This window comes from Desmodus rotundus, chromosome 2 (assembly GCF_022682495.2).
Source record: "Desmodus rotundus isolate HL8 chromosome 2, HLdesRot8A.1, whole genome shotgun sequence".
NCBI lineage: Eukaryota > Metazoa > Chordata > Mammalia > Chiroptera > Phyllostomidae > Desmodus > Desmodus rotundus.
The window spans coordinates 89,586,415-89,603,857 of record NC_071388.1 but is presented as its reverse complement, the minus strand read 5'-3'; the positions used below and the strand labels follow the sequence as shown (position 1 = coordinate 89,603,857).

Genomic DNA, 17,443 nt, shown 5'->3' with positions numbered 1-17,443 from the left:
CCAGGCAAAATTTTAAAATTGTGGGGCCAAAGACTGAAACTTTTCAAATAATTCCTTTGCCAACCATACCCCCAGACCACCCACACACTCGTGTGCTGCGGGGATCTGCTCGAGGGGGGAAGTAAAGCTCTTCCGAATCCCTGAGTTGGTTGGTACTGGCTAGATAACGCCAGAATCTCTTCTCTTTCAGCCAGCGAACATTCTTAATACCATCTTTGCATATAGTACTGTTCTCTGGTACATAACTCATCTCTTGTCTGAAATGCCTCAAGTATACAGGCGAGTGTGGGATTCAGCTACACAAATGCTCCAGTCCTCCTGATACTAGAAAACAGAAATACATCTGTGAGCAGATTTATGTCCAGGATTCAAATATCTCCACCTCTTGTGTATCAATCCATAGCACCTTACCTTCTCCAGATCTCTCTCTCACATACATTTCTCGAGAGATTTTTTCTCATCTCTATATAATACAGACATTTGACTACAGAATAACCACAAAAAACCATTTCAGATTATCAGACTCCCATTTTCTCGTTCTAATATATAAATTCCCAATGCCTATTACCTGGTTTTCTGATGCTTTAGGGGAGAGAGTATTTATCAAAAAGTACATAATATTCTAAGAAATTTGCACTTCCATTTTTTTCAGGTAAATTATGAATTTCTCAAAGTCATATGGTGGCCAAAGTAGACTACTTGGATAAGAATCCACAATCTCTAACTACTGGTTTAGTTCTTTATTTACCATGAAACCCTGTCTGCACATGATTACAGAGTCTTCAAGGAGACTCTCAGACAAATAGGGGAAGGTATTGTGCGATGGCCAATGTTATCTTTGGCAGTAGCCATAGGATACGTGGAAGATCAGCCCTATGGATTAGGAGGGTCCCCTCTAATCATGGCCTAATCTGGGCAGATCCAAAATAACCAAGTCAAAAAGTGAAGCGTGACCTGATGTGTCATTTCAGATTGTTGATGGGAGGGAGAATAGTTGTGGAAAATGTTTCAATAAGACAAAGAAGGGGAAACTGAGTGCTTACTTTCTGTTCCCCCTGGGGAAAAAGGACAAGGGCAGTAAAAACTCATTCTGCTGAAAAGCAGCTGGAAATTTCTTTAAATTACCTTTCTCACTCAATTTCACACTTGAGCATCTAGGCCTGGCTAGGCCTAGGCAGTTCAGAGATGCATGAAAATGAAAAATAATGAAGATTAAAAGAAAATCATTTTCAATTTTGAGGTAAGGTAAGGCAAGGCTCAGTTTTGTTTCCTGCCCAGTGACTTGTTCCATCTGCTGAGTGTAGTGTTCCTTCTGCTGAGTGTAGTGTTCCAGCTGGAGTGGGCAGAGAGGATACCAAGTCAGAAGTTGTATATCTAATCCCAGCTGCGCGGTCCTGGGAAAGCTGTGCAACCTCTCTGAGACTTATTTCCTGAGTTAAATATGAGGGGGACTCAATGCAGGAGCGGTATGTGCAGTGCTGAGTGAACAATGCACATTGAAAAAGTATCTGTGTCTGCATGTCTTAGCATCATACTCACATTTCCCGTTGGTATTGACACCATTTCCTCACTCCCAGACCAAACAGTAACAGGCAGAAAAAGAGCAAAGCCGCTACAATCACTGGCCAGGACATCCCATCTTTGGGCTTATTAGCCACAACACCTGAAAGGGCATAAAGAGAGAGGAGTATTAATGACAAACTTGGGCCACTGGAAACCAGAATTAATTGAACTATATCTCCTACCTGACACATATTTTATGCAAGGGCCATGGATCAGTCCTTGACCACAGTCATGCTTTGGGATCATACCCCTGCCTTGTTCTAATTTCTGGTCCAGCATCTATACTATTACATTTTTACATGAATGTCTTTCTTGTTTGAATGTTCTACAACTGACATTTTCCTTTATTTTCCCAAGGCCCTGGACAATTCCTGACATATAGTGCCCAATGAAATGTTATTTGCAGGAATGAATAAATGAAAATGATAACCTATAAATTTGTTAGCCAAATTTACTCCAGGGAAGAAAACTTTACTTGTAAAACAATGGTCTAGCATTGGATTTTCTTATTCTTGAAGGACGCATTAAATGTGTTATGGAAGCATGTGCGACAGGAGGAGGGAAAGAGTAAAAGCATTATAACATTCCAAAGCCCTGAAGGGCCAGAGCTGGAGAGGCCTGGCCAATCCCTATGGAGTTACAGGGCTGCAAAGACTATGTGACAAGACTTCTCATTTGTCACCCAAGGAATCATATCCAGGGTAGAGATTTTCTTATCCTTTTCTATCGACTTCCCTCTTTTTCTTTCTTTCTTTCTTTCTTTCTGTATTCATTTTAGGAATAGAGAGGGGAGAAGGGCCAAAAGGGGTGAATGGAAACCAGTTGGTTTTGCTGTTTCTATGGTCTGAAAAGGGAGAAAGTTGAAAGTAAGAGACTGGCTAAAATTATATTTGTGAAGAACCAATGGGCTGATTTTTCTTATCCATGCTGACTATGCCCATACTCAACTAATTCATTAAATTTTTAACATTTGAACACTAAGTCAAACTGCATGAATCAAAGACTTTCAAATATTGTGGACTTTAAGCCAGCAATAAAATAAGTATCATCCTCTGGATGTTTTTACTTTTTAGTAAATGAGGGTGCCTGGTTTTACCTACCAGTAAGTAAAAGCATTTCCTTTCCAAAAAGTATAGTATGATTGTGTTAAAAATTCAAAAAGCACACAAATATAAAATTACAGTGAAAAGGAAGTGCTCTTAATATTTCAGGTGCCAGTTACCCACACTAAGGCAATGCCATTCAATAGGTAATCACATATGCTGCCAGAAATTTTCCATGCATACATAAACATGTGTATTACAAATGGGGGCATACTAGACATACTATTCTGTCTGTCCCTGGCTTTTTTTTTCTTTTAAAAAACATTCTTGGAATACTTTCCAAAAAAGTATGTAGAAATTTACCACATTCAGTTAAAATCCTGGCTAGTTCCCCAATGTACGTCTGTCTCTACCATAGTTTATTTAATTGGTCTCTTAAAGTTAGACGGTCGAATTGTTTCCAGGCTTCTGTTATTTCTAACACCACTCCAGCGAACTTCCTTATACATTACAGATACATTTCTAGCTCTTTAACTTACATAGATCATTTGGGCAAATAGTGAATATTATATCAGAATTATCTGGATTGATTTTCTTTTATTATTTAGAGTATGTATAAACTGCTTGCAGGTGGACACTAGGTTTTTAATTTCTTTTATTGCCTAGATTTATTATACTGCTTTTTATACAGCAAAGTCTCAACAACAACAACAAAAGGCACAGGACAAAAAGCCAGATTTAAAAATATTATGTACCAAGTCTTTTCTTTGTTTTACATAGCTTGGACTACAGCCACATGATGTTGCCATGTTAACACTGGCTATCAGTGTGGAAGACTTTTCTTTTTATAACAGACGTCCAGCGGTTCAAGGTTTGCCTGGTGCTCACCCTATCCCAGCCCTGTTGAGACAGACACTGGTGGAAGCTCACGCAATCCTGCAAAACCACATGGCACTACGTATGGACAGAAGGCTGGAGAGAGTTCAGAGTAGTTCAAACCACTAGAATTTCCTGATCACAAAGGAAACAATCGTACAGATGACCGACTCAGGACTACACAAAGTTCTGTTTTAGTGAAATCAAAACTGACTAGGCTCTACACTAGTATTATGGTGGGATGTAACATTTTACCCCCAAAATTTTAGAAAAATAAATGTACAAAAGGGTTTAAATGGGGGTTCTATCAGTGTTTACAAGTTTTCTTCAAATCAAATATAGATAATGAGACCACTGACTTCAGGGATGTCTCAGGGAAGAAGCAGAGCTCCAATCCCACCTCATCTCTAAAGCAGGCAGCTCCTGAAGACAACAATATCTTAAAGGTATCAGTAGGACCTCAGTCTGCGACTGTTGCCTTTTGTGCGAAGGATGATGCTCTAATGATCTGAGGACTGCATGACTTTCCCCATGAAATGAGCTGAGTGCCCAGGTGAAGAGTTCACCCGTCAAGTGAATACTCCCTGAAGTGAAAAAGTTGATTATACCTCTGAATTTACAATCAAGACCTACATTGGGTAGGGGAGGGGGGGTCCTAACTTTATTGAATCCCTTGTCCTCTTATGAAAAATAAAGGATTATATTTAGCATTGACAAAATTGTGTTACGTGAATGTAGGAATTCCCTTTTTCCCAACTATCTCTTTTTATGACTCAGACTATATTTTCACAAGACTGACAATGTTTCTCACTACTTTTCACCTGGCTAATTCTTGTTGATTTTTCAGTTTTTAATTTAAATGTATTCTCGGTGAGTCCTTTCCTGTTCTCCAATTAAAATCAGATCTTTCTGTTAGACTCTGACAATACCTTGTGCTACATCATAGCATGTCACAAATAAATTTTATTGTATGATTACTTATTTACTATATATCATCTCTAACAGATATTAATTTTCAGGAGGTCACTGTTTTCACTGTACGTCCAACAATTGGCACAGCATCTGGCAAATGGTAGATACTCAACAAATATTCATTGAGTGAATAAAACACAACATCCAAATAACAAATGGCAAATGGCTCACCAGTGATCTGGATATAATTATTTCTAGTAGATCTGTTGGGAGTTGTGGGAACTTCTGAAAGTGCTTTGCTTGTGCTGGCGATCTCATCTCCTAGGGAGACAAAGGAGATTGTCTGAAAGGGCTTACACTGAATGGCTTAAATGCTCTGAAAATTTTATGTGTAAAGTTCACTAAGGACAATTTACAGCAAGGCTAGGATCCTAGGATCTAGTGGCCACAAAGTAGTGAAACTTCCTATTGGTCTAAAGGAAGAAAGAGAAGCTATACAGTACACAAACAAACCAGTATCTGCTGAAAATCACCATGAGAAATTTTAGTAATTATGGGAAAATATCACGAGTCGAGATCATAGAAAGATGAGGGCTACCCCTATTCTCTGAGGATACCAAAGAGGACAAAATACTGATTCTCCCTACTCTAACATGTTTAAAAGGTCAATAACAAAAAGGAAAAAGCACTCATGGACGTGGACAGCAGTGTGGTGACTGCAGGTGGGTGGAGGTGGAAAAGGGTAAAAGGAGGATAAATAGTGATGGAAAAAAATACAATAAAAATAAATTTTAAAAATTCTTTTGCAACATTCAAATAGACAAATCCATATTGACAGATCATTCCATTTTCCAATGGAAAACATTTTTTAAATGAATTTTTAATGGATTTAATTGGTTCAAAAAGTTATATAGATTTCATTTTGAAATAAAATAGAGAAACAAAATCTAAGATTTGGTCACTGACTATGGTTTTTCAGTGACTGGGAAGAATTTTAGTTCCATTCATTATCATTGTCACAATCACTGCAATTTCATGATCAAGATGCGCTTTCAAATACCTAGATGAGATTGGGTTCTTATCAGTCCTTGTTTTTCACTCTCTGCCCAGAAGAAGCAGACCACTGCCTTCCTTGACCCCAAATCTTCCCCAGGTACTCACCATGAGGTGTCGAGCTTGCGTCTGAGGGGAATGAACTGTATGTTTCACTGGGCATCCATGAAGCTGCTAAAGGAGGAATATATTGGAAGAATTATCTGTATAAGAGTAGTTATTTTCTCTCCTTGACCTTTAATTAAATCTAATGATTATGAAAAAGGGATATAAATTTACATTTAAAGCAACATCATTGAACTATTCTGCAGCACACATTGGAATGTCTCAAAATAAAGTGGGAGTTGAGGGAACGCTTATGGTCCTGATGTTTCTAGTAGAGAAGGCTTGGATTTTAGCCACTTAGGAGAAGGAAGAAGGAATGAAAGGAAAATATTAGGAGAGGTTCTTCCAGCCACAGTGAGTTTGTTGTGATTGTTCTTATGTCCATCCCATAGACAAGCTAAAGGAATAGGAGAGAATGAAAGCCCAGGTGTGTTATGGTGGACTTCAGTCCAGGAAAGGTGCCGGCTGGACTCGGAAGACCTTGGTGGAACACATGAGGGAACAAAACAGTTTGTGGGTAAGCTGACACTCTTATTCAACTGTGCGACTGAACTGTGTCAGCAGTGAACTATCAGACCCCTGTGGTCACAGGCCTGTTAGCTGCTAAGTGTGTCCTTTTGATGTTTTCAGAGCCAAATCTCCCCCTTGAGTGGATGGCAGCAGACTCAAGCAGCACATATGGCTTTTGAAACAGACCCATCAACTCATTTTGTTTAGTTCCCCACCTCTGGCAAGAAAAATGCACTTCTTGGCAAACTTCACATATCTGTATTTGATAACAGGCCAGTAACGAGATAGATGTAAAGTAAAATAACTGTAGTGGTGCATGAGTAGTGTGCTCCTATATTTAACACATTAGCATATGTGAGTTTAGAAGTTAAGTGTTTTCTTGTGTGTCCAGACCAAAACAAACAAGCAAAACCAAACCAAACCGAAACAAACCAAACATTGAGAAACTCCTTAGCCTCTCTTTTCTTGGTTTCTCTGGGAGCGTCAACAGCATTTGCAGCTGTAGACAAAGATATGTTATCAGATCCTTCAGGAGAGATATAAGTCAGTGCTTTCTAGAGATGACTCACCAGACAGTCTGTCATAGCAACTCCCTCATGGAGTCACCCCACAGGTGACAGTGGTTTTAGACACAGTTATTTTGAGTTTGCTAGGCCAGAGAGGTAATCTTATATTAAATATAATTCTCTAGCCTGCACCTATGACCTTGACTCTTTTTCTCTCCCAGATAGAACACGAGGGTCTGCAGATGATGGACTGACCATTTTTAATGCCCTTTTTTAATGGTTAAGCCATTAAGCCAGGAACTTGATTGACAAAGAAGAACTATAAAAAGAAATGGGGACCAGGCCTGGATTTAGGTACAATTATGATAGAACAGTTTGTTCAGTTTTTCTTTTTCCTCCAATATTGTGTGTTTTACTTTCTAGTTTTAGAGCTTGATGACTTTATATCTGATCTCTTCAAATTCAGCTTGTAAGAAAGTATATGACAAATTAATTTATGCTAAGATATAAATAGTTGATCAAGTGCTATCCCTTTGAGAAAAACAGGTATTTTAAAAAAGGATTTACCATTTCATATTTATTATTAGCAGGTAAATAGAGAACATTTTGTAATGATCAGGTACACGTGGACACCAAATTTTTTTGTTTTGATTTGTTTTTGCCATATGTAGAGGCTGTTTTTTTCTGGTCAGTATTGATTCTCTCTAATCACAATAACCAAGTATAACACAATTTCAGGAGCTGGTGATATCATCAGCATGATCTATTCAAATTACAACAATGGCAATAGTTAAAATCATGCAAATTATTTGACCATTTCATAAAGCTTCTTTTTAGACTCCTAGGAATTTTTCAAGTGTAAAAAGACATCTAACAAATGTACGATAAAATTAACAACAAAACCCACTTTGGAAGAGTAGGGAGTTATTTTAATTTTGGCTTTAAGATTTTTTTTTAACTTTGTTTAAAAAATACAGCAGGGAATGTACTGAGAGAGGTGAAGAAAAAGGAACTTCCAGTTGACAGATTTCAACGTGTCTGACAATACTTAAGTAATGCAGAGGAAAAACTTCAAGAGCAAGAAGTAAAAGTCTTTCAGAAAGATGAAGAGATGAACAATTCTTGTATCCATTGCTCCCACAGGAGAGGTCTTCCTCAATAATGCTTGTTTATAGCCTCCTCAGTAAGACAGAGTCAGCTACCTCCAGTGCTTCATCTCTCACCAATGCAGTACTTTTCTAACAGCCCCGACACTCTATCGTTCAGATATCCAGTATTTAGAACGTGTTGACCACATTGACTACTCCATCTGCCGGTTTTAAGACTCCTTGAGAGTCTCAGCAGAATTGTGTTGCTATTGTCTTTTAATTGATTGAAATATTCTGTATTCTTCAAGTCATCATCACGTTTGTCAAATACAAAAGTTAAATCTCGTTTAAACCCTTTGAGCATCCATTTTCATCAAAATCCACAAATGAGCGTGACTCTGACATTTGGATGGTAAACACCAGCTTGATGGATAACTTCCTTTAGCACATCACCATTATCAGTTAAAAACACGAACACAGGGATACTGTGTCGATGGTATTTCTCAAATAAATTTTTATACCCTCCCTTCAGCAAACCCTTGGTTTCTTCCACAATTTATTTAAATTTTACTTTTGGTAAAGCTTTTTCAACTAGGAAACTATGTGATACCATTCTACCACAAAAGAGTACTTCTCAGTGTAGTATTTTTCACTTAGTTGCAATAGCTTTTGTACGTATCTGTTTGTAACCAGTTTATAGTTGTCCATAATATTATGATATGCTAGGCATCTTTCCCTTTTGTAGGAAAACCTACTTAGTGTCATTGCAAAGTCTAGATTGTCTGAAGTTTGGCAGCCCCTCTTTCAACGAAACCACAGATAATATCTATTACTCTTGTAGGGTTCTTGTGGCAAAATGAACTTCTCTGAAATTCTGGAATCATTTTACATGTCCAGATTTTTCCTTGGTTATCCAGTCTTCCTTAAGGTGATCTGAGTTCTTTTGTCCTTAAATTTGTCCTAGAACTATGGCATGGGTGGCAAGCAATAGCAGAGAGGAAGAGATGAACAGCTCTTCAATGACCTTGGTCTTCTGCCCCATCTCCCTCTTCAGGGTGGATGTGTACTCAGCCAGCACCATGTCTTCCGCCAGGACATACATGTTGGCACTAGCGACAGTGTCTACTTTTGCTCTGATCTCCTAGTCCAAAGATGAGACCCCCACACTGTTCCCGATCACAGAAAAAAAAAAGATGACATTCATGAGTTTTCAATGTGTGAAGTTTGTATGTTAGCTGTGGAGGAGCTCCAGAAACTGGTAGCTTAACAAACAATAGAATTTTAAATTAGAGAAATACATCTTTAATTTGAAACTGACTTAATCACAAACTAGATGACAGAGCAGGTGAATAGCATTTTAGAAAAGAGGAAAATGGAATGAGATGTGATCTGAGATGCATAAGGTTTTAGAATTTGAGGATAAGAGTGGTGATTTTAGAGAATCAGCATCCCAGCCAGCAGGGAACAGAGGGACTGAAGATTATCATGGAGACGGAAATAGGAACAGGACCCAGCATTGCAATAGGCTCTCTCATTGCCGTGTCCCTGCCCCTCCCCTCAAACCCTCCGCTCTAGCCTCTCCATCACCCTCTGCCAATGGAAAGTAAAAACGGTTGTTATGAAATTATCAGTTACAGCTACCAAAGCCTGAGAAGAACCAGACAGACCATGGACAGGATAAAGGATGCATCTTTAACATTTAAGAATACATACATTTTAAAGGTGAGGAAGGCGAGGTCAATAAGAGGTACTCAGAGGCCCAGGTGTGTGTGTGTGTTGATAGTGAGATTGTTGATCTTGGTAATGGGGCAAGTTGGAGGCATGGGGCTCACGGAGATTCATATCATTTTTCTGCTTGTATAACTTAGACAGACTGATTTAAATGTGCCTTTTATCTCCAGTGGACCAGATACATGACAGGAAAAAGCCAAAAAGAAAAGAGAAATTAAGCTTCAATTTTCTGCTCCATGGCCTGATCACCTGAGTGCCAGGGTGAAAATATGTCTTGGACATTACTGACCTTGTCAGTTTTGGGCATTGAGTTGATCAGAGCCGGTATCCCTGCTTCACAGGTGTTTCAGATGGAGGAAACTTGGAAGCTGAGCTAAGATTAGACTCCAGTATTCTTTTAAAAAATATGTTATTTATTTATTTTTATTTATATATTTTTCTTTCTTGACATAGTATACTTAATTTTAAATATGTCTAATATATTTCTAAGTACCATCTTTCATTTAGCTCATTATTATAAGTTACCATAACAATGAAACTCTGTAAATGATGTTTGCAAAGAATTACATAGCATGTGGGAAAATGCATAAGATATTCAATGTGTGAGGGAAAAAAGTGGAACACAGTTGCATATAAAGTGTTAGTTTTAAATTTCTCTGTTTTTCTAATTTTCTACAATGAGCATATATTATTTTTACACTTAGAAAACATATTTATTTAGTGGAACCCTAGTCAACTGCCACAATTAAGGTAGAACAATTATAACACCCACATACTTTGTTTGCCTTACGATGCTATGGATGTGTGATTTATTATTTCAACATTTCACATCATGGACCCAGCTTAGGAAATACATTTATTATCTACCCTTTTATATTAACGATAATAATCAAGACAGAACCCCTTTATAAAACACATTTTTAGCCTTTAGCACGGTGGGTTGAACAGAAGCAAGCTTTTCTGCTTGTTACGGTTATTAGCTGAAACCATGAATTGCAATTTGTTGTTGGCTAAATAAGCAAGCAAAACTCAGTACCATAACTGTTTTGTCAAGATCCCCATGAACTTTGATATTTTTTCACATATGAAACATTGACCCCTGACTGAGAAAGAGAAAGGGTTTGCATAGATACTCCTTAAACAATCTGCTCTCCATTGACTAAAATATTTTCATTTCATTCTAACTTTATGATTTTTTAAAAATCCAGTTTGCCAACTTTTTTCTTACATTATAATACTCAGCTATACATTTTCCTTAGATTGTAATAATTCCTATTTTGTCTGAGATACTACAATATTTATTTATTTTTGGACAGAGGGGAAGGGAGGGAGGAAGGGAAGGAAGTATCAAGGTGTGGTTGCCTCTCCCACGCCCCCTAGTGGGGACCTGGCCTGCAACCCAGGCATATACCCTGACTGGGAACCAAACTGGCATTCAATCCGCTGAGCCACACCAGCCAGGGCTAGACTCCAATATTCTTGAGTCCCAGCTTAGACTCCTTCAGGTTGATAAACAAAATGACAACCAAAGAATACATTAAAACTTATATTTGTAAATTTGGTGTATATGTAATGAACTCAGAACTGTCTAGTGACATCCAAATAAATATGAGCTACATACAGTGCATGTATATGCAAATATTCCATAGCACATGTTGACAAATAGCAAGGGCCTTAGAAACATTGCTGTGGGTTTATTTCCCCAGAAATCTATCCATTATCATTATTTGCCTGCCTTTGAACATTTCTTTTTTATTTTTTTAAAGATTTTATTTATTTATTTATTTATTTATTTATTTATTTATTTATTTATTTTAAAAGAGAGTGTGAGGGAGGGAGAGAAGCATTGGTGTGTGAGAGAAACATCAATTGGTTGTCTCTCCAATGCCCCTACTTGGAGACCTGGCCCACAACTCAGGCATATGCCCTGACTGGGAATTGAACCCCGCAACCGTTCAGTTCTTAGGCTGGTGCTCAACCCACTGAGCCACACTAGCCAGGGCTGAACATTTCATAAATCTACTGAAATAAACATACCAGAATAAAAAAATCCCATTACTGGTGCCTGTCCTGAGTCTTGCCAAATGCATCATCTAATATAAGATGTCACATCACAGTACAATTCAATGAGTAGAAACATGTTTCAAAAATAGTTTGAGAGTAAGCAATCAATATTCACTTTTTGGATCCTAATGTATTTTTGTCAATGACTACACATAAAACTACTTACTGCAGGGGATTTTTCTATAAGTTTATGGATTAAAAAGTGGCAATTAGTTAGCAAAAACTTGTTATTTTTGCATAAGTAAAAATATGGGTTTTCACTGACAGGAAAAAAATTGTTGGGTTCTAAAGTTCCTTTCTGGATTTCATAATTTCTAATATTATTTTTATGGTAAGAATGATAAAAGAAGTGTGAGGATAAATAAAGTTTTCAACTGAGAAAAGACAGAAGATGAGAAGGATTACAATAGTTCATTTAATTATGAAACCTATTAAAAACACCAAGAATATATTTGTGTAAATTATAAAGTACTTTTAAGCAAGACCCTTTCAGCTTTACAGTTTTTGAGGGAGGAAGTACCTTGGGGGAGGGCCTGTGTGCTTCATATTGATGATATGCATGCCATGAAAAGAATTTCTTTTTAATTCCTGGCACATATGGTATTGTTCTAACAATTTAAATGAAACAAATAAATAAAAAGTTCCAATAGCCTATTTAAGTAGATCATTCTTGTCACCGTGTTTATGTGTTTTCTTTCTTGTCCTTGCCCTTATGTTACATATATTCTTTCAATCACTCAGGAAATACTTGCCAAGCACCTACGTGCGCCCACCACTGCTGCAAACATCAGGAAAACACAGTGAACGAAACAGAAAAAGACTTTGGAACCTGCTCTTGTGTATCTGACATTGTAGTATAATTTCAATAGACAACCAAATAAATAAAATAAAGAAAAACATCAAGACAGTCAGTTATGATAAGAATAAATGTATGGGATTATATATATATATATATATATATATATAATGATAGCATAATGATATATGCTATCATTATGATATATGATATCATATATATATATCATATGATATCATTATATATATATATATATAAAATGATAGCATAAATTTAAGTTGGAGTTCAGCTTTTTGCTATAACATTGCCCAATAAACTCTTTTGCCCACTGCTACATAATTTCCCCCTCATAACTAAGAAGTATGATTTAATTGATCTGTTCATCAATATTTGTTGAGCACTAATAATATGCCAAGCCTTATCTTAGACATGCAGGATACAGGTAAGCAACCAAAACAAATGTCTCATGGAGCTTCCTTGTGTTACAGTATCATGAATAAAGAATGACAAATTAGTGCAGGTAGAGTTTCAGCACAGTTTATTAGAAACAACTCAATTTTATGTTAACACCATATAAAGATAAATGTTAATCTATGAAGTATATATAGACTTTCATCCCCAGCCTGATACTTTTATCCTCAATTGATAGCTGATTGGTAAATATGTTCCAGCTCCTAGCCTTGTCTGCATAATATGATATTCTGGCTGGCCTAATCTACGGCTATGGTTTTCACGGGCTTCATAACATGTCATTGAGTTATTATCTCATCCTATTCCATGTTCTCTTATTATCGGACAAATTCTTCCTAAACACCCAATCACTCTCACTCATACACACAGATACTTTGTTTTTTCGTCATATATTATGACTATGTTATATGATGTTATTTAACCCCATCCTATCCCTGGTATGCCCATTCAAAAGCAAACCCTGTTCTGAATGTGATGTCTATTAGTCACATATAACTTAAAAAAAATTATCACATATTATGCCTAAATTGTATGGTGGTTGGTTGTACTTGCTTTTAAATTTTATTTAAAAATGTTATTCCATATATTGTCACCTGGCATTTACTTTTTTGACTCAACACAATGTTATAAAGATTCATTCATGCTGTTGTATGTGACTATCATTTACTAATTTTTTATTGCCCTGTGATATTTTATTATATGACTATGCTACAATTTATTTATCTATCCTCTTGGCTATGACCATTTATATTATTCATAATTTTTGCTGTTGTGAATAGTATACATAGCTCCTGGATAGATGTACTAGTATTTTTGCATGTGTAGTGGGATATCTATCTAGGAGAAAAAAATTGTTGGATTGCAGGGTACGAAAATGTTCATTTTTAAAATGTAATGCCAAAGTGGTGGAAAGTGATGGTACCAATTTTTACTCTCACCAGAAATATATAAATCCTTACATTGCGTTATACTCTGTATAACACTTGGTAATCACAGACCTCTTAATTGTTGCTAATTCATTAGGTATAAAATAGTTATCTGATTCTAGTCTTCATTTGCCTTTCCTAATTTCTAGAGAGGCTGAGAATCTCTTTTTCTAGCCACTTGTTTCATGATTTGTAATGTGCCTGTTGCTCATTTTGTATAGCTTTCTGTTTTTTTCTTACTGATTTGTAGGCATTCCTTATATGCCCTTATGTAAAGTTTAGATCCTTTGTGAAGTATGTATTCTAGACTCTTTTTCAATTACACGTGTGACAAGTATCTCCTCCTAGATTATAGCTTTCATTAATTTTACATTCCTTAAGGTGTCTTTTGGTATATTTTTTCTTAATTTTATTTAATTCTATTTTTAATTATTTTAATGGTTAGTGCTTGATGCCTCTTCATTAAGCCCTTCCTTACCCCACAGCTTGGGAAAATATTTGCCTTTATTTCATTACAATTCTTTGTTGATGTAAATAACTTAGTCTATGAAGTTTTTTTTGTGTAATGCATATGATAGGAGTACATTTTAATGCTTTTTTCCTTATAAACAATCGATGTTTCTAGGTCCATTTGCTGAACAGTCTCTTCTCTTCACAGTAATCTGTCATGCTCCCTTGACATGCTTCTATGTCCCGCTTACTTGTGAATCTCTTTGTGTGCTCTCTCTTTTATAATGCCTTTCAGTCGTATTTGTCTGAGCAGTGAGTTCGCACGAGTGCATTACAGCTGACGCTCGAACAACACCGGGTGTAGGGGCCCTGCCCGCTGTGAGCTGGAAATCCACATATAACTTTTGATTCCTCCAAGACAACTGTCAATAGCCTACTGTTGACCAAAAGCCTTACTAATAATACACTTGATTAATGTATATCTTATGTGTTATATGTATTACATACTGTATTCTTACAACAAATTAAGCTAGAAAAAAGAAAATGTTTTTAAGGAAATCATAAAGAAGAGAATACACTTACAATACTATATGTATTTATTGAAAAAATTCCACATATAAGTAGGTCTGTGCAGTTCAAACCCATGTTGTTCAAGAGTCAGTGTGTATCATTAACATTTATTAAAAGAAATATGACACACTAAATTATAGAGTTACCCACAAATGATGAAAGTGTCTCATGAATTAAAAATTATGATTAATCCAAATCTGTGAACCTGATGTCCGTAAAAGAGATGAAGGAAATAAATCAATAGTGCTATAAAAAGCAATATTATACATGTTTCTCTTTTATTTATTTCCTAAGGACAAGTTCCTGGCAGAGAGATGGCTGAGCCAGTGGGCACAAAGGATTTTGAGAAGTTTTAAATATACAACTTAAATGCTTTCCAAAGGGGACATACCAGAGACTTTGTGGCAAAGGGCCTAGTGGTTTCACTCCCAGCATTTGGCCTCCAAGGTCTTCGCTTCTGCTACATCCCTCGCTATGTCAGCACAGTGCTGATCTCAATGCCCCTGGGAGACAGTGTATTTCCTCTTCACATCCTGTCGGCACCCACTAAAGCAGCGACACTGCAGCTGCTAGTCGGCCAGGTTAAAAGTAACAGACCATTTCTGTGCCTCATGTTGGGCTCCCTTTTTCATTTTTATTAGTGACGTGTATATTCTGCTAGGATGCTCTTCCTCAGACATACTCAAAGCTCGCACTTTTACTTCCATTACTTACATCTTCACTCAGATGTCACCTTAAATTTAGGTCTTGAAAGGCCTTACTTTATTTAAAATGGCACTCCCCTCTCACATTTTATTCTCCCTTTCTCCCTTTCCTGTTTTATTTTTTCTATCTCACTTACCACCATTTGTCTGTCTTTCTCCCACCAGAGTCTGGAACTTAGATCTGTGGTTTATTCACGGATGCCTGCCCAGCTCCAACATCCGTGCTTTAAATGTGGAAGATGCCTTGTAAATAGTTGTTAATTTCATTATGAGTAAGACGCATAGGAGTTACTCAGTATATATGTGGATGAGTGATGAGGCCCAGGGGACTAAAAGGGACTCATAGTTATACTTACAGGTTTCCATGTCTCTCCCACTGGAGGTCTGAGAGTAGTTGAAGCCTTGGGCAGTCACACGGGAATTGCTGGCTATAAGACAAAATTTCCAGAATACAAACTTTTTATAAAGCTGTAATTTAACTTTGCTTTGATGTGCTGAATTTTTAATCTATGTGACTTTGGGGAAATCTGAAAATTGAAAATATGCTTCCCTATGCAGGAATGCTAGCTGGCATATTGAGCAAAAGTTCTGCAGCTACGTTTAATGCCAACTTCTTATGATTTGCTCTCTTTTTCTGTTCTTGTCACCAACTCAGATCACTGGGAGTGCGGTCAAGATTACTTGACAGTGCTTAAATATTACCTTAAAATCCCATGACAAATAAAAGGTACAGTATAATAACAAATCACCAACCCTTGTTTTTGAGATTATAGTGATTGTCATATTCATATATAGTAATCAGATTACAAATTACAACAAGTAACTCAAACCCAAAATATCAACATCAGATGAGAAATATAGCCTTCTGCCCAAACCTCAACACTATTTGCACCTGTAGTAAAACTTGTGAGCCTGTTGTCTCTTTTGAATTATTTCAGGAAAGCCTTGCTATACTCACTTTGAGGCTTGTTGTTTGGAGTCGATGCCCTCGTATCTATGAGGGCATTTGGAGATGTAACTGGATATCCTATTTTGAAAACAAATTTTCCAAATTGTTGTAGATATTTACATACATGTTTAACTCTGCCACTACTGTTCACAAGGGTGGCATGCAGACCATGGGATGTTACAGTTGGAAAGAATCTTAGTACATACCTAATATTCACTTTATCTCAGTAGTTATGAAATTGAGTCCAAAAGGTACATGCTTTTGAGTACATACTGAATATTCAACATCATTTATTTGATACTAGCCCAGTTTTCCTAACTAAAGCCAAGTCGTTACTTTCATACCTTCAAAATACATTCTTACAGGGCCTACTGTGTGCCAGACTCTGGTCTACAGGCAAATAACAATAAAGCCAAGGTTCTCACCCCCATGGGATTTACCTTAAAGTGAATTTCACAACTGTCTATAATATTTTAACATTATAATATTTTAACATACTACATACGGTTTTGTATTTCTTAGCTTTCAGAGTCATCTCTATCATTATAATTCATTATTTTTCATTCTCCTGCTCCCTCTCTTCCCCTTAAAATAAAAGACTAGTTCATCTTCATTTGAAAATAGCTCTAAGGATAAAGCAAATTAGATTAAAGAAGAAAAATACCCAATCACACTCCACTGAAAACATGTGATGACTCTTGGAAAGATAAATTTTTAATGTATTTATTTATGTGTATTTCTTCTTTGTTCCAAAACATACTTTAGGTGGTTTCCATAAATATGCAGTGTAAGAAGATAGAATAAGTGAAGAGAAAGGAAGAACACAGACAAGGAAAATGCAGTTAGGAAAGGTACGTTAAGGCCCCTTGAAACCTGAGTGGGACAGCCTACAAAACGCACGTGCTAATGCCATGTGCTCCTAGTAGCTGTGTGCCCCCCACTCAGTCAGAACTTTCTAGTAACAACGCTAAGAAATAAAAAGTATATGCTGTGCCATTGACGAACATCATAAGATAAAAAACAGCCAATTTTGAAGAGAAACAAAGCTATTTCTTTTATTGTGATTAAAAGTAAATTTCTCCCCAGGCTTTATAAAAAGAATACTGAACAGTGTATACAATTCTCA

General features: G+C 36.7%; 1 protein-coding gene and 1 pseudogene across 3 annotated transcripts in view; both read right to left on the bottom strand.

Moving 5' to 3' along the window:
• Positions 1-17,443, bottom strand: part of CD96 (CD96 molecule) — an 84,845-nt gene that overhangs the window by 2,522 nt on the left and 64,880 nt on the right. Inside the window, exons 9-12 of one of the 3 annotated variants that reach the window (XM_045185879.3) lie at positions 15,725-15,796; positions 5,556-5,618; positions 4,626-4,715; positions 1,540-1,663 (exon numbers count right to left, since the gene is read on the bottom strand). In XM_045185879.3, coding sequence (XP_045041814.2) covers positions 1,540-1,663; positions 4,626-4,715; positions 5,556-5,618; positions 15,725-15,796 — 349 coding nt within the window. Of the gene's footprint in view, positions 1-1,539; positions 1,664-4,625; positions 4,716-5,555; positions 5,622-15,724; positions 15,797-17,443 lie in introns of all 3 variants that reach the window. The other 2 variants (XM_045185878.3, XM_045185880.3) reach the window with 2 other exon arrangements.
• Positions 7,993-9,694, bottom strand: LOC112320410 (cytosolic 5'-nucleotidase 3A-like; annotated as a pseudogene).